At 53.5% G+C, this 20,670-nt stretch overlaps 9 protein-coding genes across 9 annotated transcripts; 7 read left to right on the top strand and 2 right to left on the bottom strand.

Moving 5' to 3' along the window:
* Positions 1 to 473: 473 nt before the first annotated feature.
* On the top strand, positions 474 to 3,921 carry SCP_0212500 (Chitin synthase 1; the record flags this gene model as incomplete). Its single annotated transcript, XM_027755160.1, has 16 exons — positions 474 to 703; positions 761 to 991; positions 1,044 to 1,434; positions 1,486 to 1,653; positions 1,706 to 1,904; positions 1,958 to 2,307; positions 2,363 to 2,443; positions 2,499 to 2,618; positions 2,670 to 2,726; positions 2,774 to 2,835; positions 2,886 to 2,952; positions 3,009 to 3,111; positions 3,161 to 3,189; positions 3,247 to 3,348; positions 3,408 to 3,812; positions 3,868 to 3,921. The coding sequence occupies 16 exons, from the start codon at positions 474 to 476 to the stop codon at positions 3,919 to 3,921; spliced, it is 2,649 nt and encodes an 882-aa protein (XP_027610961.1).
* A 905-nt stretch (positions 3,922 to 4,826) lies between these two features.
* On the top strand, positions 4,827 to 5,763 carry SCP_0212510 (hypothetical protein; the record flags this gene model as incomplete). Its single annotated transcript, XM_027755161.1, has 4 exons — positions 4,827 to 5,300; positions 5,353 to 5,492; positions 5,546 to 5,637; positions 5,690 to 5,763. 4 exons carry the CDS (start codon positions 4,827 to 4,829, stop codon positions 5,761 to 5,763), a joined length of 780 nt encoding a protein of 259 aa, XP_027610962.1.
* Positions 5,764 to 6,501: 738 nt separating this feature from the next.
* SCP_0212520 (hypothetical protein) lies at positions 6,502 to 6,890 on the top strand (the record flags this gene model as incomplete). Its single annotated transcript, XM_027755162.1, has 2 exons — positions 6,502 to 6,733; positions 6,796 to 6,890. 2 exons carry the CDS (start codon positions 6,502 to 6,504, stop codon positions 6,888 to 6,890), a joined length of 327 nt encoding a protein of 108 aa, XP_027610963.1.
* A 433-nt stretch (positions 6,891 to 7,323) lies between these two features.
* SCP_0212530 (hypothetical protein) lies at positions 7,324 to 8,342 on the top strand (the record flags this gene model as incomplete). Its single annotated transcript, XM_027755163.1, has 3 exons — positions 7,324 to 7,371; positions 7,453 to 7,562; positions 7,622 to 8,342. The coding sequence occupies 3 exons, from the start codon at positions 7,324 to 7,326 to the stop codon at positions 8,340 to 8,342; spliced, it is 879 nt and encodes a 292-aa protein (XP_027610964.1).
* Positions 8,343 to 8,572: 230 nt separating this feature from the next.
* On the bottom strand, positions 8,573 to 10,325 carry SCP_0212540 (Aspergillopepsin-1; the record flags this gene model as incomplete). Its single annotated transcript, XM_027755164.1, has 9 exons — positions 8,573 to 8,619; positions 8,681 to 8,807; positions 8,867 to 8,973; positions 9,029 to 9,168; positions 9,224 to 9,278; positions 9,327 to 9,384; positions 9,442 to 9,772; positions 9,830 to 9,922; positions 10,030 to 10,325. The coding sequence occupies 9 exons, from the start codon at positions 10,323 to 10,325 to the stop codon at positions 8,573 to 8,575; spliced, it is 1,254 nt and encodes a 417-aa protein (XP_027610965.1).
* A 3,281-nt stretch (positions 10,326 to 13,606) lies between these two features.
* On the top strand, positions 13,607 to 14,941 carry SCP_0212550 (hypothetical protein; the record flags this gene model as incomplete). Its single annotated transcript, XM_027755165.1, has 3 exons — positions 13,607 to 13,745; positions 13,808 to 14,581; positions 14,637 to 14,941. 3 exons carry the CDS (start codon positions 13,607 to 13,609, stop codon positions 14,939 to 14,941), a joined length of 1,218 nt encoding a protein of 405 aa, XP_027610966.1.
* Positions 14,942 to 16,171: 1,230 nt separating this feature from the next.
* On the top strand, positions 16,172 to 17,877 carry SCP_0212560 (hypothetical protein; the record flags this gene model as incomplete). The annotated part of the gene is made up of 4 exons (XM_027755166.1): positions 16,172 to 16,451; positions 16,514 to 16,794; positions 16,851 to 17,495; positions 17,545 to 17,877. The coding sequence occupies 4 exons, from the start codon at positions 16,172 to 16,174 to the stop codon at positions 17,875 to 17,877; spliced, it is 1,539 nt and encodes a 512-aa protein (XP_027610967.1).
* A 120-nt stretch (positions 17,878 to 17,997) lies between these two features.
* Positions 17,998 to 19,738, bottom strand: SCP_0212570 (predicted protein; the record flags this gene model as incomplete). Its single annotated transcript, XM_027755167.1, has 3 exons — positions 17,998 to 18,201; positions 18,267 to 19,420; positions 19,483 to 19,738. The coding sequence occupies 3 exons, from the start codon at positions 19,736 to 19,738 to the stop codon at positions 17,998 to 18,000; spliced, it is 1,614 nt and encodes a 537-aa protein (XP_027610968.1).
* Positions 19,739 to 20,247: 509 nt separating this feature from the next.
* Positions 20,248 to 20,579, top strand: SCP_0212580 (hypothetical protein; the record flags this gene model as incomplete). Its single annotated transcript, XM_027755168.1, has 2 exons — positions 20,248 to 20,334; positions 20,442 to 20,579. 2 exons carry the CDS (start codon positions 20,248 to 20,250, stop codon positions 20,577 to 20,579), a joined length of 225 nt encoding a protein of 74 aa, XP_027610969.1.
* Positions 20,580 to 20,670: the final 91 nt, after the last annotated feature.

A 20,670-nucleotide genomic window follows, 5' to 3' on the forward strand; every position in this document is an offset into this window, starting at 1 on the left:
GTACCGGGATCCCTGTTGAGATAGTTTTTCAAAGAGCATCAATGAATTTTCCGCGGTTCTTTATTAGTGCCACTGCTGCAAACTGCTCAAGTTAATGCACTGTACTTCCGCACCAAGGGCTACAGCCACGTGCAACCAGGCGCGGCAGAGGTCTTGTCAAACAGAAAATGTGTTCCTTGACGTTGCGACGGTGCATATCTGAGGGGCGAGGTCGAAGCGATATGCATAATATTGAGCGCTGCGCCGCAAGGGAAATGTAGAATCGTGATGGAAAGTCGCGAGCGCTATACTTTCCTAAACAGGGTGAGGATCGCTACAGCTGTGTTGGGGTGGCCGGGGGTGCTGCTTAAGAGGGCTTCCTTCAATAACTTGCCAACGAACTGCGGTCACTCTTTCTACTCACCACCACGCTCTCCACACCCGCTCCTCAGGCCTGTTTTTTTGTTTTTTTCTGGACCTTGACGAACAGCACCATGGCTGAGGGCAACCGTCCCCCGCTCCCTTCCTTTTCTTCCCAAACTTCGCTCTCTGACCAGGCCGACCCATTTGCTGACCACCACGTCAACTTCCTGGAGCCCCCACGTCCCTATGAGAGCACCGTGTCGCTGCCGCAGGAGTTCGGTGGCATGGGAGGGAGTAACTACGATGAAGACGACATAGAGAAGCTCCCACTCACCGCCAACCAGGGCTTTTACCCGCCTAGGTGAGTCGTTGCCAGGCGCTACGCTACACGCGGTCCTAACCTGCCGTCTGCCTGCAGCCCCATAGATCCCAGCGCGTATGGAGATCCGTATGAGCGCCCGTTGTCGACCGTGTCCACCTCCTCTTCTGGAGTTGATTCCGCATGGAGACGGCGGCAGACGATCAAGCGCGGCGTAACGCGCAAGGTTAAGCTCACCAAGGGTAACTTCATCACCGAGTACGCCGTTCCGACACCCGTGTATAGTGCCATTGAGGCCAAGTGGGTGAACACCAATACGACGGAGTTCTCGTCAGTTAGATCGATGCCTGTTCCCGCAGTTTAACATTGACATGCTTCACAGGCACATGCGATACACTGCGGCCACATGTGACCCGGATGACTTCACGGAAGCTAATGGTTACTCTCTCCGCACGAAGATATACAACCGCCAGACGGAACTGCTCATTGCCGTCACCTCGTACAACGAGGACAAGATCCTGTACGCTCGTACTCTCCATGGTGTCATGTTGAACATCCGCGATATCTGCAAGACTAAGCAGTCGAAGTACTGGCGCCGCACGGCGGAGGAGGGTGTGCCTGGTTGGCAGAAGATCACTGTCGCACTCATAATTGATGGTCTGGAACCCATGGATAAGACAGTTCTAGATATTCTTGCCACAGTCGGTGTATACCAAGATGGTGTGATGAAAAAGCAAGTCGATGGGAAGGATACCGTGGCTCACATTTTCGAGGTGCGCCTGATGTTTCGCTCATAACGGTTGCAGCGGTTAAGGCACCCTCAGTATACCACCCAACTGTCAGTAGACCACACCCCGCAGTTGGTGCTTCCTCATGGCGACGATCCCAACAATCTTGTGCCCGTTCAGATTATTCTCGTCATCAAGGCAAAAAATCAAAAGAAGATCAATTCTCACCGTTGGCTCTTCAATGCGATCGGCAGATTGTTGGAGGTTTGTCTTCGTGGCACCAGATGACAGACTCCCGTACTAATTTTACACTTAGCCCGAAATTTGTGTCCTGATAGATGCAGGTACCAAGCCCGGTCATAAGTCTATCTACTACTTGTGGGAAGCCTTCTACAACGATGTTCATTTGGGAGGCTGCTGTGGTGAAATCCACGCCATGCTTGAGGGTGGCAAGAAACTGCTCAATCCTTTGGTCGCTGCGCAGAACTTTGAATACAAGATGTCGAACATCTTAGGTCAGTTTCATGCAGTGCATTCTATGTGCATGTCATTCTAACCGCGAAAATAGATAAACCTTTAGAGAGCACTTTTGGATATGTGTCCGTGTTGCCTGGTGCATTCTCCGCATACCGATACCGCGCAATTCTTGGGCGCCCAATGGAGCAGTACTTCCATGGTGATCACTCTTTGGCGGACCGCTTGGGCCCGAAGGGTATCTATGGGATGAACATCTTCACGAAGAACATGTTCCTGGCCGAGGATCGTATACTTTGTTTCGAGATTGTTGCGAAGGCAAACGAGCGGTGGACGCTGACATACGTCAAGCCTAGTAAGGCTGAGACGGATGTCCCGGAGTCCGCTGCCGAGCTTATCGGTCAGCGCCGTCGTTGGTTGAACGGTTCGTTCGCTGCATCAGTGGTAAGTGCTCCTTTGTCGTTTTTCGTGGTCGACTGGTACTCACATTCTGCACTAGTACTCCCTCGTCAACTTCTTCAAGATGTACAAGTCAAGCCACGGTATCATCCGCATGTTCTTCTTCCATGTACAAGCTTTCGTGCGTGCTTTGTATTCTTGGGATTCAATGTCTCGTACTTACCCAGGATATGCAGTACAACATCTTTACCCTGTTCTTCTCATGGTTTGCTCTTGCCAACATGTGGCTGACATTCAGCATCGTCATCGATCTCCTTCCTGATGGTGGAGTCAATACTTTTGGTACAGCGGCCGTTGTGAGTCAGTTGTGGAAAGTGATTTATACCCGTGTCAATATAAGTTATCAGACGTATTGGATCAATGACATCTTCAAATGGATTTACCTCGCATTCCTTGCACTCCAGGTTGGTTTCTCAACTTTGAGTATGTTTACTGTCTAACGTGGTCACAGTTTGTGCTGGCTCTTGGTAACCGACCAAAGGGAGAACGAGTGACATACGTAGCCACATTCTGGTATGACGACACTTCTCTGATGTGAATAAGGTTGCTCATTTTGTTGATAGGGTGTTCGCCTTCATGGCTGTGTACCTATTGGTCTGCGCCTTCTGGTTGACTATCAGGGCGTTCCTGGTACGTCTAGTTGTCGACGATGTGATACTGGCGCTCATTTCACCTCTATCGTATAGGCGGTCCCTGCGATGCTGAAGAACAAAACGACACTCCAGATTGTCGCTACGTTCTTCGTGCCTCCAGTTGGATCTCTGGTTGCTGCCCTGGTTTCTACTTATGGTGCGTGTGTTGACCGCGCATGTTAGACGATAGCTGAATTACTGTGAAGGCATTTACATGGCCTCCTCGTTCCTCTATGTATGTCTCTTTCTGTACCGTGTTAAGATGCCTCCGTACAACTAACTCCTTGTGTAGCGCGACCCATGGCATATGTTCACGAGTTTCCCACAATACTTGTGTATTGCACCTAGCTTCACGAACGTGCTGAACGTGTACGCATTCTGCAACCTTCACGACGTATGTCTTTTATTTCCCTCTTCAACCGGTAATCATGACTAACAAAACGGACTTCGTAGGTATCATGGGGAACCAAGGGTAGCGACAAAGCGGAGGCTCTGCCATCGGTTTCGTCCAAGAAGCCAAAGGATGCTGATGCACCAGTCGTTGAGGATACGTTGCGGAACAAAGAGGATCTCGACGCCCACTTCAAGGAGACCGTGACGCGTGCCGTGACGAAGCTCGATATTAAGGAGGCCGTTGAGAAGCCAACGCTGGACGACCAGAACAAGACGTTCCGCACGCGTCTCGTTGCGTGCTGGATGCTCAGCAACGCTGGGCTGTCTGTCGCGATCTCGAATTTGAACGGCTTGCCTACCGGTAATGAGACACTGGACAACGAGCATTTGCGCACAAAACAGAACATTTACTTCGCAATTATCCTTTACTCGACCTTCGGTCTTGCGATGACGCGGTTCGTAGGGGTACGTCTTCGCTTGACTTTGCACGCTTCGCAGCGACTGACACGCACGATTGTAGTGCCTGTTCTACTTCTTCAAGCGCAACCTCTTCCGGTGTTGCCGACGGAATTGAGCAGGGTTCGTTGGTGGACTTTGCATGTGTCGTCATTCATTCACACTTCCTATACACTGATACATCTCTGGGAACACGGACATCTTTCATATGCATGCCTGCTCGCGGTCCCTGTCGGAGCCGCACCTGTCTTCATACTGCTATCCAGTCGCGCTACTGAATCTTATTAATGACTACTTTCGTTGTACGACGCCGTCTAGTGATACCATCCCTTATGCTCCGATGCTGTGCTGGGTGTATCCCAAATTGTTTTGAGTTCGTCGAAACTTCTCGTTCGACCCTGAGGCGTGAGCGCTGAGCGCTGGCCGGCAGTCGTCTCTGAAGTACTCGGAGCTAAATAGCGCTATGGGCGTTTTCGATGTCTGCGGAAGCAGCCTTGATACTTTAGAACACCTCGGTTGCGGCACTGGCTGCCATGCCTGTTCCACGCCACTCTTTCAGCCTCTGGGACTCTGCTGCAATATCTCGGAGCTGTTCTGAGGCACTGCGATATCGATTAAGCTTCTCTGATAATTAAACCCCACTAGCTCTTCTGCGGTGCTGGCCCTGGACACGCAGGGGCTGCGTTTCGACAAGGTGTCCAATCGGGACGTTCAGGCCTTTCTAACTGCTACACCGGAGAGGCCTTCGCGAGCCCGGAGTATGTTGCAGCGTCTCTGTCCGACATAATAGGGGAACTTATTCCCTGCTAGCGCGCCTCTGCTGAGTTCGCTACTCAGTGCGCGCAAAGCAGGCTGTTTGCCCGGTGGTGATCCCCAATCCCGCTCTCTGCGGACAATGGGGAACGTTTATGGCCTCCAGGGTTAAAAGGGCTGCTGGAATGGACGGATGGACCCCATTGCGGTTTTGCATTCATACTCCACGCACTCTCTGCACTGTCCTAGCTTCGCAGCCACATTGAGATTATGGACGGCCCGAGATATGCCCCGCAGTCTGTTTTCTTGGAAGGTGGCGTGCCTCGATACCTCTCCGTCTCCGGTCGCCCGCTGTCGATCGCGGAGATGTCGCATCGCTTTAAGAGACGGGGCATGGTGTTCCCCTCCGACGTGGTAATCCCCGAGCTGGAAAGCATTCCGTCGTCGAGCAGTAGCTCCAGCACCTACAAGGGCCACAATGTGGTGGAGCTCTTCCCTCCGCTGGGTCCGCGCAGCATCTTGAGGATTATGGCCCCGCGCACACGGGAGGGGCCGACCCCAGCGCAAGACTTCGCTGCGCAGTACCGCGCGACGCACACGGCATGGGAGTACGAGCCGAGCGAAGTGGGTTCCAGCACTTACGTCGGCAGTGCCATGCTGTCCGTCGATGCGCTGAGCACTTCCCCCGATACCGCCTCCCAGGTGCGTTTCAGTCAGCTGGACGAGGACGTGATGGAGGGCTTCGTGAGTAGCAGGCTTGTCCGCTTTGAGTAAGACCTGATCGCATCGTTTACAGTCCTCCGAGGCGGTCGAGATGGCGAGCGCTGGCGTCGGCGCGAGAAACATCCGCTGTCGACGACCGGGTTGTCATTATGTTCTAGAAGACGTGCGAGCACTCACTGCGCATCTTCACTTGCACAGCATTGGCCATGAGCGGTGCGTGCTGCCGCTGTGCGAGACAACTCTTCTGGTCTGACTTTTATCGTCAGCAATGGGATAGAAGGGTTCAACGGGCCATCGGCGACAGCCAATAAGCCGTCCGGTAACAGACGTCGAAACCTGCCGCATTCCGCCCCTAAAGGTGTGCATATATACTGTGACCTGTTATTTCCTCTTGCCTCATATCTTGGTAGAGGGATTCTTCGCCTTTCTCGGCCGGCTGTGTTGCCTGTGTTGCAGAACTCGCCGTCACGTCATGGTCGATTGAACGAACAAGTCCAAGCACCAATGGACTATGATGCTGATGAACTAATCTTATTCTTTCTTCTTTTCTCGTCTTCATCTCGCTATTATAACTAACTTAATTTCCCACCTGCTGATTCCTCGTACGTAGTATAACGCTACATGACTTACCCTATTTTTCTATACCCACCCATGAAGATACCTCCGTTTTCTTTCACTACGTACATGGCCTCCTTCGTCGTTATGATTCCTTTCACTCGTTTAATATGTTGTACACTCTAGTATCTGACTGTGTTGCCCGTACTAATTACCTCTACAATGCGAACACCGGAAACTGATATTTATGCCCTTGAAATACCAAATATGCCTCATTTTACCTGTCTTGAGTCATCGCTATCAATAACCATCCGCAGCGGTTGCCCACGACCGCAAACATTGGTACGCGCATGCAATAGTCTCCCGAAGGCGGATGGTAGACACTCTGCTTTGCCTCAGGATATCCGTGTCTAAGGCGCAAGCCCCTATAAAATTTGGTATATCGATTGGCAAGAACGCAAACCCGATTCTTTTAAAAGAGGAATCGGAACCTCTACTAAAGCCATGGTCTTGTGCCGAGTGGATTGACAATGACTCGGTAAACTTCCACTGCCTAGTACGTTAACATTGCTGGGACTTAAAATGCTTCAGGAGGCGTTCTCTCCCCTCGTTTCCGAGAGACAATTTAACGGCAAATGATTTCTGGGTGAAGGCGCGGGGTAAAGAAATGTTCGCCCCTTCTGAGCGTTCCGTCGAGCGGGATGGTACCTTGTCTGCCCATGACCTGGATGAAGAGATTCCTGCAACCTGCCAGTTGATCATAGCTCACCCGCTCGTAGGACTGGATGTAGAGAATGTGGTGGTACGCAATGAGTATGTCGAGGCGTTGCAAGATTGTACGGTGCTTTGTCAGACGAGACCGTGGGGTAATGAAGTTATAGTTGGTCATTCCGGCATAGGTACGTCTATTATTCATGAACGTTGAACTTCAATGAAGTCGGACTCACAGCGTCGCCGACAGGTAAGACGATATTTCTCTATTATGTCTTGGCATATCGGCTCCGTTCTCGGTTACCTGCCTTCTATCAAAACACTGCGGATTCCGTCCTTGAATGAGTCGCGGAGAGACACGACCTCGAAGTGGAAGGCTTAAAGTTCTTGGAAGATGCCCTGGATCTACCGAACGGAACACCGTCTATCCCGTCGCCGTGTATCCGCTCTGCGTTGGTCGTGCAGAGTGGTGAGGAGGCGAAATGCTTGTTCCCAAAAGAATGGGTTCAATTGAGAAGTGGCAAGACATCGTGGACGTGTGTGACCTAGAGATCAAATTCGATTGAAATCACCCAGTTCTACGCTGTCGTTGTACTTATGTCTCGTGTCGACGTTCTCGCGAAGATGTTTGTGAGGTCGTGTCGGACTCGGTCCACCACTAGACCTTCTACAAACGGAAGTATTACGTAATATATGAGGCAGGAGCGTAGACGCTCGAAGGTAGCGTCAAAGCTGACCATATACTGCGATCTTCTCTGCCTCTGAGTGTTCACTGACAATGGAGGAGACGACCGCTGCAGGACGGCCTGTTCTTGACCGTGAAAAGGTATGCAATTTTCATTTCTCTGCTCACTGATCATATCTTCATACAACCGCTGCATCTCAACGTCTTTTCTTTCCTCGGTAGACTGCGCCATTCCTCATCCGCACCTTCATCAAAGTCGGCGGGTTCCACCGCGCCCTCCAGTTCGAAGACGGCCCGCTGCCCATCGCAGACGAGCAGCAAATCTACACCTGGTACGCCTTTCTCCATTCCCTCAGGCGACAGCCGACTTACGCTCCCCACCCCACCCCAGGAAAGACGCAACCCTGCGCGAAGTCCTCACGACGCTCCGCCCGCTCCTGCCCTCCACCCACCCGCTCGCGCGCTACTCCTTCCGCACGCTCTTCTTCGACGCCCTCGCCCGCGGCCGCGTCTCCACCAAAGACCTCGGCCTCATCTACTCGCGCGACATCCTCGGCGAGCCCGGCACGCTCGCCGCGCCCGCCCCGCGTCTGCAGACGGACGACGAGCCCCCGCCGCCCGCCGCGGAGCGCACGCTCGACGAGCTCCGCTTCGTCCCCGGCGACTTCCTCTGCGTCGCCGTCCTCCTCCCCAAGAGCGCCACCGTGCCCGGCCCCGGCGGCGAGCTCGCGATCAAGGGCGGCGCCGCTGCGGCAGCGCCGGGCGCGGGTGCGGGGACGAATGGGTGGAAGCGCGATGCTGGGTGGAGCGCGGGTGCAGCCGGTGGTGGCCCGCCCGCGGGCGTAGGGAGGGGCGGCGGGCATTGGCGGGGCGATTCGAACCCCGTGCCGCCTGCCCCGCGTTCTGTGCGTGCTGGGGGGCGTGGAGCAGATTTAGCGAGGGACAGGGACAGGGATAGGGATGCGGACCGCCGTGCACCCCCGCTGCGCCGGGACTCTCCACCACCACCTAGGAGAGATTGGAATATTGATAGAGACCGAGACAGACCGAGGGATAGACGTGTGTCGAGGTCGAGGAGCCCTCCGAGGAGACGAGGAAGCTCGAGATATTGAGCCCGAGGCCTGAGCGCTGAGCGGTTGTGCTCTTCTGCGCGTGTATATCTTGGTATTTTGGCGCCGTACGTGCTATTCATCATTCTACTTCTCACCACTTCCAAATGTAATGTCATGATCATACATGTCGTGAACTATAACAGCGGTGCTACAACACAGTTCCAATGCGAGAGAACAAGGAGATATCTACAATATATGGAGGTCCATCGATCATCGCTGCTGGGACATGTTCAATCATCCCTTTGCGCGAGTCCGACCCTCTGCCCGCCTTGGTCGACTGCACCACAGTCGTCAGTATATGTATACTTACAGAGAAGCTTGGGCAGTAGACGACTCACAGACAACATATACCGACTTCAGGAAGATGTCACCGAATATATCAAAGTTGAGATCACCGCGGCTCTGGATACCGCCGAAGGTGTTTCCATCGCCAGCGTCACCGAACGCGAAGTCAACCGCATTTATCTGGTCGAGCATGTTTAATGAGTAAAAACGCCAAAGGTAAAAAACTTGGCTGCACGCACCTTGTACAGTGTCTCACCGACCGCGAAAGACACTTCGGGGATCTTGGCATTGGTGGGGAAGATCCAACCGCCTTGCTGGTTGCTGTACTGAGCACCCTCAATCGCGCCTACAGTGCCCCGAAGGTGATGAGGGAGCAGTCTCACCCAAACTGCACAACCTACCATAGATGGCCTCGAGAACGCTGTCATCGACGAGGCAGAGCGTGGTGCCAGTATCGAGGATAGCCGAGTTGCCCGAGCGAGTCTTCTTCTCACCATTGAGCGTCCACGAGGTGGACTCGGCCTGCCAGAAGCCCTGAGAGCTACATTTCGGGGAACCAATTGGTAACAGTGTTGATAAGGTGAATCTATACTTACTTGTCGACCTTGGCGTAAGTAATCGGGCTGGAGGTGACAGTCTTGTCGATATAGCCTGCGGAGGCATAAGCACAACGGCACGACCAGAGAACTATCTACTTACCGAACGAGTAGAAGCTCTCCTCCTCAGTACCATGGCCCAACTTGACAGTGAAGACCGACTACAGACATATGCCTCAATATGGCACATTTCCTTGATCGCCGATGGAGCAACTTACCGGATTGATCAGTTTCTGGGAGATCATGTTCTCGACGGGCGTTGCGACTGACTGAGGCTGGACGGTGTTGATCGCAGGCCATGCGAGACCGAGTAGACCGTCGTTCCCGCCGTCCTGCAAGAAGCTGGAGCTCAGTTTGCTCGCGAGCTCGACGGCTTGTTTGGAAATTGTGATTCCGGCAACGATGACATTGTCGGCGTAGACGTCGCCGGAGGCGGAAGAGCCGTCACCGTAGCTAATGTTCCAGGTTCCATCTGCCTTCACAGCGGTAGAAGAGTTCTTTGGGTTGTAGATGTTGTGGCCGCTCGTCGAGACGCCCGCAAGCTCGGAACTACGTAGCAGCGGAGTGAGATGTAAAATAATGTCACGAAGAGATTTATGCAGTTACCTCCAGACCCAGAGGTCCGACGAGCCAGTGTCAAAGTCGAGATTGAGAGTAACACCAGGAGTGCCAATGGTCACTTGGACAACGTACTCCGTACTGTCAGAATGGGAGAAAGTAGGTGAGCGACGCCACAAGTGCGCGGACATAATTCCGAGATGGCATCGGACTCACTCTAAACCATAAACGCACATCAGTGGTGTAACATGTGCGAGAAGCGCCGGATCTCACCATTCTGAATGGACTCGGCGGGGACTTCGTGCTCGGTGGACTTGTCCTCCTTGCCTCTGACCTTCACTACGACATTGTTGCGCTTGGCGAAGCCGGCGTATACACCTGCCTCGAAGCCGTAGCGGCGTGCAGCGCGTGCATACGCGGCGTAGAAAGAGGGACCCTGGCCCTTCGGATAACGAGAAGGGCGCTCGAGTCGCTGGAGCTTGGACTGAGGCATTGTAGAGGCTTGTGGGGGTTCGGAAGACGACTTGGAGGGAAAGCAGCCCATGGCGGCGAGACTTTATAGCACAAGATAGCGACGTCTGACTGAAGTTGCGGACCCGGCGGGGGACGGACTAGAGGAAACAGGCGGCGATGAAGAGACTGAAGCACTGACGGATGGCGATCGTGGGGCGAACAGAGCGGGACCGGGAGAGAACGATCATCCGTCTCTTTTATCACATCCAGCTGCAGCCTTCCGGTTCTGCACCCACGCCTGGCACCGTTGCGGGGAGGCACGTGCACGTTTCACAGCCAGCCCCTGGCTCTCGTCCCGTGTCTTTTGTTCCAGGTCTTCTGCGTTTATCAGCCGCAGCCAGGAAACCACAGCGGCATCAGAACATACCTTAGCTACTCGAAGTTACCGCTTCGGGACCACTCTGCCCCATATATGGCAGGTGTTGTGATTCCGCCCTGGCCTGCGTCTTATCGCACCATTCCTCGCCCAGCTTCCTGAACTTCCGCTTCTTCCTGTCAGCCTGGCCACGTCTTTGGGTGTGCTCAATAGAGATAACACCCACGCACAGCGCTGAAGTCGCATCCTGTCGTACGAGTCATATGCCAAACTAAGAGAAATCGACATACGCAGCTTCACAGCTCCTAACACGAGCCGAGACACAATCTAGACGATCCACCGTTAACACCACTCAGCAAGGCACAGCAGCAATATTTCTCGAGGCTGTCATGGCAAGAAGTCACTCGATCACGTTCGGGTCATCGCTCAGAAGATGTCCAATAGATAGCCACGTCCAAGCTCAGGCTGGCTGCAGTCGATGCCTGAACTGACCTTGAACTGCCTGGCCCCAAACAATAGCGGATCAATGGGATTTCGTCCAGCGGGCTCTATCGACATTCCATCTCCTGCCTTGCATTTGCATTGCATCTGTTCCACGCATTCGCCAGTCTGGGTCGAATATCTAGTTGTCACGCCCGAGTAGCCGAAAACAAGCGATCGGACGTCCGAAGGCGCCAAGCCGTCTGTCGCAGAACCGGATAGTCCAGTGTCACTCCGTAAACACCTATATAAATATCGGAACGCAAGGCCGCGGATCAGCGATGCCGGCGATCTCGAGGTCATACCCACTCACCGGGTGAATCAACACATATATGGAACCTTTATATGTTCTGGGCGTAGTGTCAGTAAATGAACATTATTTTATCGTAAGCTGCTTATGCTCTCTGTCCTGATACTATCCTGGTACTAAAGCTAAGATGGTATGTCTCGAAATGACGATACTCCGCTTAGAACTCGAGCGCTCATGCAGCCTTCTCCCGCGGTCTTCCTGCTCATTCCAGCACCTTTTTTTGTATCGCGGGTTTGCAAGGGAAGCATACTTGATTATAAGACTGTGGAATGGCAATCATCAATGCTCATGGCCATTGCTTTTGCCAGTCGGACCCGCGCATATATCGCTTCGCTGTATTTCGTCGAAAGAAGGGATGAGTCTATTCAGAAACCCCCCCCCCCCCCCCCCCCCCCCCCCCCGAGGGAAAATAAACCCCCTTCCCCCGGAACTGCTGAAGAGAAAAATGCGAAGACGGAAATACCATGAAAGAAATGTCAATGGGTGCCAACGATGGCGTCGACCGCGCGTCATTGCTCACCGTGTCGCACAGGGTGGACAGCATCGGAGTCGTCATTGGAGAAGACGAGCAATGGCCGGTCGTCGAATTTAGGTGTGTACCATATCTTTGGCTCTGTACGACATGATGCCCACTTATACAAAGTTTTTTCAGCTCACCTTAATAACGATGGGACACCACTACTCGACGTGGTAGACGATGAGCGGCACCCGATGAACGACATGGGGTGCACCGACCCACCCTAGCATCTGGCCAATGCGTGCACCCTCACCGAGCTCGACAGCGGACCCAGGAGACCGCTGCTAAACATTGACAGGTGAGCGTCTTCGACTTTTTTTCAGAGCCATCACGAAATTACCAAAAGCAGGGGGGGTTTCTGCGTAAACCGGATTTCTGAATAGACTAATCCCGAAAGAAGCATTATTGGAATGGCCAAGTGAGACATATATACATATGGTGGTTATCTCGAGATTTATTGCGGTGGCCTTCCTCCAAGACGACTTCAGCGCAGTGCAGTATGCCACATCCATCTATGACAACAATTAGTTTGACAAAGAATAAAAATTCCAAGCCTTAGCTGCTTAGGATGTCAGAGGCCCTCCGTTCGCCACTTAGACGACTCCTAGACTCTATCGTCGCTCAAATTTGAAACTCGCACAGGAAGTCAGAACGGCAGTGGCTTCAAGTTGAAAACTTCAGCAAGAAATTCCTTATCATCAAGCAGACTCAACATGGGCTCCTCAGGCAAATGGATCAATCGCCAGTTTTCTCGTCCTCAGAGGTAAAAGCGCTACGCACTGGTCGGGAGGTTGCAGGTGGTCTCTGTTTCGAACGTTACCGTGCTCCGCCTCAAGCGCGCTCGGGTGCAGCCCTTGTCACGTGTTCGCATTGCCTAAAGATCGGTGATCTCCGAGTCCGTCCACTGAGTTCCTTCACCGTGCCAGATGTGGCTGTCCGTCTCGTTTCCCGTCCTCATGCCACCCGGTCCTTCATTCAGTTCCAGCTGCAGTGCAACTCACCAGGTGAACTGAATAGCAACGTCTAGAAAGATATGCTCATGTTCGTTGCCTCACCCGAGGCGGTCCAATCGATCACGGACAAGAGAACACAAACCTTCTGCAGCAGATTGTTTCATATAGACATATAACGTGCGACGTGCATCGACTTGAACTGTGTCCATGCCTTTTCCATGGCTATGATAAACAAAGCCTGGCTGAGCCTGGTTGCTATCGCTGTCCCGGTAACAGTGCTGGGCGAGAATCAGTCGGTGAGCGACGGACCACTTGAGAGCCTGAGCTGTGTCCGAAAGTTGCCGTCACTTCGTCTCTGTTTTGTTTCGCCAATTGCTGCTGCCCGACAATGTCGCTTCCTCGCGGTCATCGAGCATACTTCAAGTTGCCAATGTCTTACGCGGCTCCCTAGGATTCGGTGCCCCATCCTTGTCGAGATGCCTTTTTCTGAGGTTAGGTACGCGCTCTCTTCGACTGATTGATGGACTAGCACTCTCAGGCACCCATGATTCAGCGCTCCTTCTCATGCAATGTGGGCGGCGTTCCGAACAGCTCATATGGGAATTGAATTAATCTTAGACCATATCAACTATGTGTCCTGACCCACCGGATGGCAGGAGGTACTATTGACCTTCGCGGCTTGCTATACCTCTGGTCGTTGACCTAACCACCCCTTGCTATCCACGCTCGTCTCAGTATGTCTATCAAAGTCGACGATGCGGATCCGAGCATCACGTACTCCACTGGCTGGACGTTCAATATTAGCAGTGCCCAGTACGATGATACTTACCACGGAGCTACCAAAGCCGGCATGACTGCCACCTTCACTTTTACTGGTGCACACTTCTCTCTGCATGTTGCCTGCGCACAGGTAGACTCAAGCTGTCTGCTATTTCAGGTATATCAGTTGCTGCATACGGCTCCCTAGGGTCTTGGGACGTCTTTGGCAGGCCGGTGACGTCGTACACAATCGACGGCAACTATATTTCGGCATATCAAGCACCCATCGTTGACCCTCCATACTACACGGTTAATACCTTGTATTTCCAGTCATCGGAGTTATCGCAGGGTACACATACGCTGGTCATCACGAACCTCAACGGGACGCCACCGAGCGAATTCTGGCTCGACTACGTCATTTATCTTCCGGGCGCTGCTACGACCGCCCCCGCCTCTACCCCCACGACGGACTCTCCCCCACCTCCCCCCGCGACTACGCCACTGTCGTCCAGCCCCAGTCCGACACCACCGGGCACCTCCCCGCCTCCCGGCAGCCCGCCCGAGTCTTCGTCTTCGTCACCATCCCTAAATTTTCCCAGCAGTCCGTCCGCTAATTCAGGCCCAACTTCACCAGGTGCCAGTGCCTCCACTGACCTATCCTCCTCGTCAAGCAACCATCCCACCTCTCCTTCATCCTCCCCGTCGCATAACTCCTCCACTGAGCTCACCTCGCTCACCCCAGGATATGCCGCCTCGTCGCCCAGTGCGTTCAGTCATTCGGGAGGCACAAGTTCTGCAGCGGATCATTCTTCGACTGGCATCTCAGCTGCGGCATCAAAATCGAAGACACCTATAGGTGCCATAGCAGGTGGGTCGGTCGGGGGTGTGGTCGGACTCGTCGTTCTGCTTTTGCTGTTCTTTTTGTTGTGGCGGCGGAGGGGACGCCGTTCTGGTAAGCACTTCCTGCTCCGTTTTCTGCTAAATGTTCGATGCTTATACTGAAATAGGTGAGGACGTCCGTCCCTTCGCGTCCTGGCGCCACGATCCGGAACCGGCGAGGGTCCCTTTCGTATATCACAAATCACCCCTCCCAGGCACTTCCCACAATCCTCCAGAGATGGTGGCGACTGCGTCTGTGAGCTCACCGGAGTCTGTGAGCTCTACTAGCTCTGGCTCTGTCCCCTCGCAGCAACAACCTGTTGTAATATCAGAACTCACGTCTGTTGTAACACACCAGCATGAAGACTCTGGTGTGCGGTTAGCGCCGGCACCCGTGGTCGTGGAGGTACCCCCCGCGTATACTCACGCATGATGGGGCTGAAGACTTGGTTCATTCGAATACGACCACTAGACATCAGGTACCGGGCTAGCTGATTTTATATGGATGGGGACATTGACAGAAGCCATTCACCTCATGCTCTCCTCTACAAGCTGTTCCTTATAACATAGAAATTTTCGTGGATGTGCGTTGGGCGATGTTCTCGATGATCCTGGCGTAGCTGACTGTACCAGATATTTCACGCAATTCACAACCATCTCCTCAATTCGGTACATGATGTCACCAGCAGTCCATACCCGACCTCCATGACCTGTTGTCGTTTCTCAGAAGCACTGATGCTGCGATGCCGTGCGGTATGTCGAAACTGATCAAGATTCACACCTCAGCCGGGAAAGCGATGGACGTGAAAGCCATGTCTCTCAGCGTCGTCCGTGCGTGCGACAATGTCCCAGCCTCCGTTCTCATGGTATCAAGACGCTTTGTGACTACGTACGTTCGGCTGAGGTCAGGCACGATGCAGTAACTTGGAGCAACTTATACGATAGGCTGTTGACTGCTCCAGGTGAGATTTGCAAGTCTATGACCGCTCGTAGGTAGTATGTGCCATATACGTACAGTGCCTTTTCCACTGAGTTTGGCAGATTGATCCGATGGCGGGATGGGATCACGTACACCATTGATGGCCAGTTAGCAGCAGCGGTTCTCCTTCGGGTCGTCCTGGCCATTCAGACAAAGTTCCAAAGACAGAGGTGTAGACCGTCACAGCAAGTTGCGAGCCCTCAAGAGAGCGACAGTTCGCGATCACTCCCGCCGAAAGTTGCTGGGGTCGTACCTGTGACGACGGCCACACCTCCATCTGTTATAGACGCTCCACCTGCATACCCGGAATTGTTGAGGGAGTTAAAAGCCAGGTGTTTATGCATGAGCGACATGCAGACCACTTACTTGCTCAGTGCACGACCTGTACCGGCATGTTTTGCCTAGTCGCTCTCTCAATGTCGTACATACCGCTAGCTCCGTGGAATAAAGACTGTTGTAAATGCTGAAAGACCATACTGTAGTAGGACGTTTCAGACGCAACCTGTTTCTGGCTTTTGTCGTTACTGAGGCGGCTGCCAATCATTTACTTTGGAGCCTGAGAGATCTCGAGATCTCGATCGCGTCGTGACATTTGCCACAGTGCCGCCACCAATGCATGGTTTGCTTTTTCATCGACTGAAATCAGCAAAGCTCCCCGGTGCATCGACAGAAACGGAGTTACATATGTTTCCTTTTCTTCCACGGAAAATCGCGCAGTCCTCGAAAACTGTGCGCGCACCAGCAGCGTCCAACCGTCCGACGACGATCCCACAGACACCCGTAACCCAAGAAAACATACAAAACGCGTCAGATTCCCAAGCTAAAGGGAAAGGGAAGGAGAAAGTGGAGGACAATAGCCTATCTGAGGACGACTATGCCATCCTCGTTATGCTGTCTCTGTCCGACCATATTATTTGGGCTGACGCTGATCTGAGGAGGACTATAACTTCTGGTGACGAAGGGTGTAAGTACTTTATTCTTTATGTTCCTCAGCTAACTGTTTATGGTCCTGCTATTGTCTTTCAGACATTCCGTTGAGATATCTCATGCGTCATTCACCATTCTTGTCGAACTTGACACCTTCACCTGTTGAAGCCGTGTTAGCGAAAGCAATACGCACTCATACTAGCGACCACCTAGATGTTCGCATGTTAGTCTCAGAACCATCGCGTTCATCATGGCGTGGAAAGGATACAACCGAAGATGATGTGGGAGGGTTCGAAGTGAGAAGGAAAACGTGGCGGACAGTTCTGCAAGTGGCTCGCAATTATGCCAGGCATGAATGGGAGTCTAGAACGATTTACATGGTATGTTCAACTGCAGTGCTTCTCGTGATGGAACGATAACTGTGCCTATCTTGTAGGAGAACATTCCATTTCAACACCGAAGCATTGCCGGGATCTACAGGTTCACCGAGTCGTTGCTAGCAGCCTCCTCGTCGTATTCAGGGACAGCACAGCCCGTACAGAGTATCCTGCTTCCGCCGCACCGCCAAGACAAACCTGGCGATCAGCCTAAGTGCAAGGGCTTCGCCATCGTAATTTTCCTACATCTCGAGAGCGCAGAGTTACTTCTCTCTCAGTGGCCCTGGAGTCCAAGACGACTAGATGAACGCGGCGTAAAACATGTCCAAGAAGTTGGGGAAGCAGTCAAATTTGGCTTCCGTACACTTCGAAAAACGCAATGGGACAGGTTGAAAGAGGAATATCTACTCTACCGCCAGATGCTCCTCGATGAGATCGCTCAAGTAGAAGTCCACGAACAGCCAACCGTGGAGGTTCATGCGCAACCGCAATTCTTTGATACGGCGGATAACACTCTCAGTGAAGCGCCTGCCAGTCCAATGCACTCTGCGCCGTACCCTCAGGGCTGTCTCGTATTCGTGCGTAACGTACACCCAGAGACGAACAAGACCACCCTGCGCACCCTGTTTTCTCAGGCATTTCTTGGTTCCTCTTCAGGCATGGACCAGTTAGATTACGTTGACTTCAACAAGGGCATGAAGACGGTAAGTCTCCTAACCGGAAACCACACGATAGTATTAATCCAGTCTGCAGTGCTACCTCCGTCTCACTACGCCCCACCACACTGAAGTGCTCACAAAGTTCTTCGCCATAAATCCGAAGATTCAAAGCCTGGGTCTGGACAGCAGTGGCACTGACGCCAGCGCAATGAATAAGGACAAGACGATCGCCATGGAGGTCGTCGATGGCACCAGAGAAGAGTTGTATTGGACGAAGGTGCCGGAAAAGGTGCGTCGACAGGCTGTCGAGAAGGCGTTTGCGAAGGCTCTACCCCACGAAGGTACGGATGCTACAGGAGAATACCACGATGCATCCGAGCAGACGGAAGTGAAACGCAAACGGAAGCGCGGGAAACACAACGGTTAAGTCATGCCTCGCGGTGCACCATCGCATCTCGCCGTCCTGTTGTTGTTACACCGATCATCCAAAATGCAACACGACACCAGCGTGCAATATAGTACAATACCTACGACCGGATCATCCTGATCAAGTGTTCAGTCCCTCTGTACGCAGCCGATCCCTCACGCGCATTAATGCCTTGCCGAGCTCGTTCGCCCCTTCACCTAGGGATCCATCTCCCCAGAAGGGATCATTGAGTTCCGAATATACAAGCTCTGCTGTACCAGTGTGCATCAAAAGAGCGCGCAGATCTGGATGCTGCACGAACTTATGGTACAGCGCGACGTCCATCTGCAGCACAGGATCACGGGTAAGCAACCCACACTGACACGTTGCATTGCGACGGAGACACGCACCATCTGAAGGACGACGTGCTCCCAATCGGGTCTGATGTGCCGTTGCTTGTCTGCAGCGATCGCGGCCGCATCATTCGGGGTGGTGCATTTTCGTATGCGCTCTGCAATGTCCGGCCGGCTTTCCATGAACTTGAACGCCTCCAACAGATGGAACGCTGTAGGATATCGCTTGTGCTCGTAACGCACCCCGTGCGGCGAGAAGTGCAAAAGTCCCGAAAGCTCGTTTTGGCGGTCAATCTTCAGCGCGTGCGGACGCAATGGTGCAGGTGTGCCTGTGCGTACAGCAGGATTGGGCGATGCACTATGAGCAGGCTCAGGCATTGGCATGGGTGTGAGCACGGGCACTATTGGTGCAGGCGCTGCGCCGGCGACCTGCACCATCTGTGGAGGGATGCTGTAGACAAGGGCCTTTGTTCCATCTGGCATTTCTTGCAGAGTAGGCATGCCAGCATGCACACCCCCGACGACGGGAGCACTCTCCTGTTGGGCCTGGTCGTCATCATCATCATGTCGCCGACGTGAGCCAAACACACCCAACAGGCCTCTGCGCCGCCCTTGACGGCTTCCCCCCGAGCCGCTGTGCGAGCGGAAGGACCCTATTGGTACTGAATTGGTTCTCTGCAGTTTGGAGAACGGATCTACGACCTCCCCGCTTTCCTTCAGATTGCGCAGGATCGATCTGTACGGTGAGTCTAGGAAGAAATTTTTGGGCGGTACTGGTATCGGGTTGTGGGGATAGAGACCATAAAAATCATCGTATGGCGACGTTGCGTGTTCTTGGTGACCATACTGACCTGGCGCAAGTCGGGTTGGTCGTGAGTGCGGCCGTGGTGTGGGATTGGAGATCTGAGGTTCAGGAAAGGTGACCGGCGAGGGCATGGACGGTGCTTGGACTGGTGGAGGCGGTGGAGGCATCTGCGGGATAACGGGAGGCTGGGCAGCAGTCTGTTGTTGCTGGTACTGCACTGGGATGACAGGTTCTGGCATTTGCATGGTCGCAGCTTGCACGACTGGGACGCGCATCGTAGGCTGCGCCAGTGCAGGTTGCACGCCGTGCTGCACGGCTACTTGTGGCTGCGAGTAGACAAACCCTGGTGGTGGTGCCGTCACCGGAACCGGCTGCTGCACGAAGGTCATCTGCGGCGGCGGCGGCTCTGCGTGCTCGCCGCATCACATCGTCAACCTTGATTGGGAGGACTGCAGAGGCAGGACGCACGGAAGTATTGGGGCTGCGCGTACCCGGGAAGAAAGGGCTGAGGAGCGAACACGGGTACCAAACCCTGTGGTGCATGTTGCGGTCGGTACGCCTGCTCTTCAGGGTAGTAATCTTCTGAGCGGTGCCGCCGCCGGGTCGACTGGAACTCTTGGGGTCGTTGTGTGCGCGATCGCGAGAGGGTTCCACTGCGGGGGTATCTCTGTGCAAGGTCATAGTCGTATCCATATGTGCCTGCACGAGAAGGATTATTTCCCATCCGTCTCGTTCAGTGATTTGAGAACTTGATTGAGATAACGAATCGAGTACTAGTTGGACTTCTGCAGGATAGAACAGAATGAGAAACGAGATATTTTTGGGATCGCCTCTGAAATATAGTGAATTCCGGTCATGGATTATGTAGTACCGTGGCACCAGCTACCGTACACCAATCAGACCCTAACCCTAAGCAGACCAAAATAAGAGCACGTGTATCCTCAAGGAAACTCTACTGATTTTGAGCAGGTCCGTTTTCCGGCCGGCATCATTCAGCCACCAAAACATACGTGACCGAAAATTCAAGAGACGCATTGCACAAAAGTAGGGGGGACTCCGTAGGTGACCATTTTATTGCTTTGTTGCAATGGTAACTTACCACTGGCAGGCCAGGATTCTCGAGCGCTGTCTGGAAGCTCCGTCCTCGCAGAGGACTCCTCTGCCCCCCAAGTACTTCAGAACGACATGGTATGAAGCTCGTCATGGACGGTGCCCTCGCGATGCCGCCCTCCGATGTCCACCTCCCCCCAAGTGTTAAGCTCCCACTTCGACAGAAACACAAGCAGACGAAAAGGTGGCCCGTTGTCAGCAGCAACCAAGGTATGTGGGCATCGTGCGCCAACGTGCACGGTGACCCGCGTCCCCCCCCTCTCTCGTGACCATCCAGTGTAGCTCTCATCCCCGCTGTTGTTTTTTACATGCACAAGACGCAAGACGACGAGGACGAGGACGACACCATTGTCAAGGACGAGCTATGGACGTGTACGGCGCACTACGCGGCCTTACTCATGCGTACGGGCTGTCCCGCTTTTCCCGTGATCGTCGTTTCCTGCACCCAGACATAAGACGACAAAAACGAAGACGCGGAGAGCAACAAGAGATGACAGCGCAGGTCCGTACATGGCGTACAACCTTCCTCGGGACCCGTTCCTCATC

Source organism: Sparassis crispa (assembly GCF_003851025.1).
Source record: "Sparassis crispa DNA, contig_000001F, whole genome shotgun sequence".
Taxonomy (NCBI): Eukaryota; Fungi; Basidiomycota; class Agaricomycetes; order Polyporales; family Sparassidaceae; genus Sparassis; species Sparassis crispa.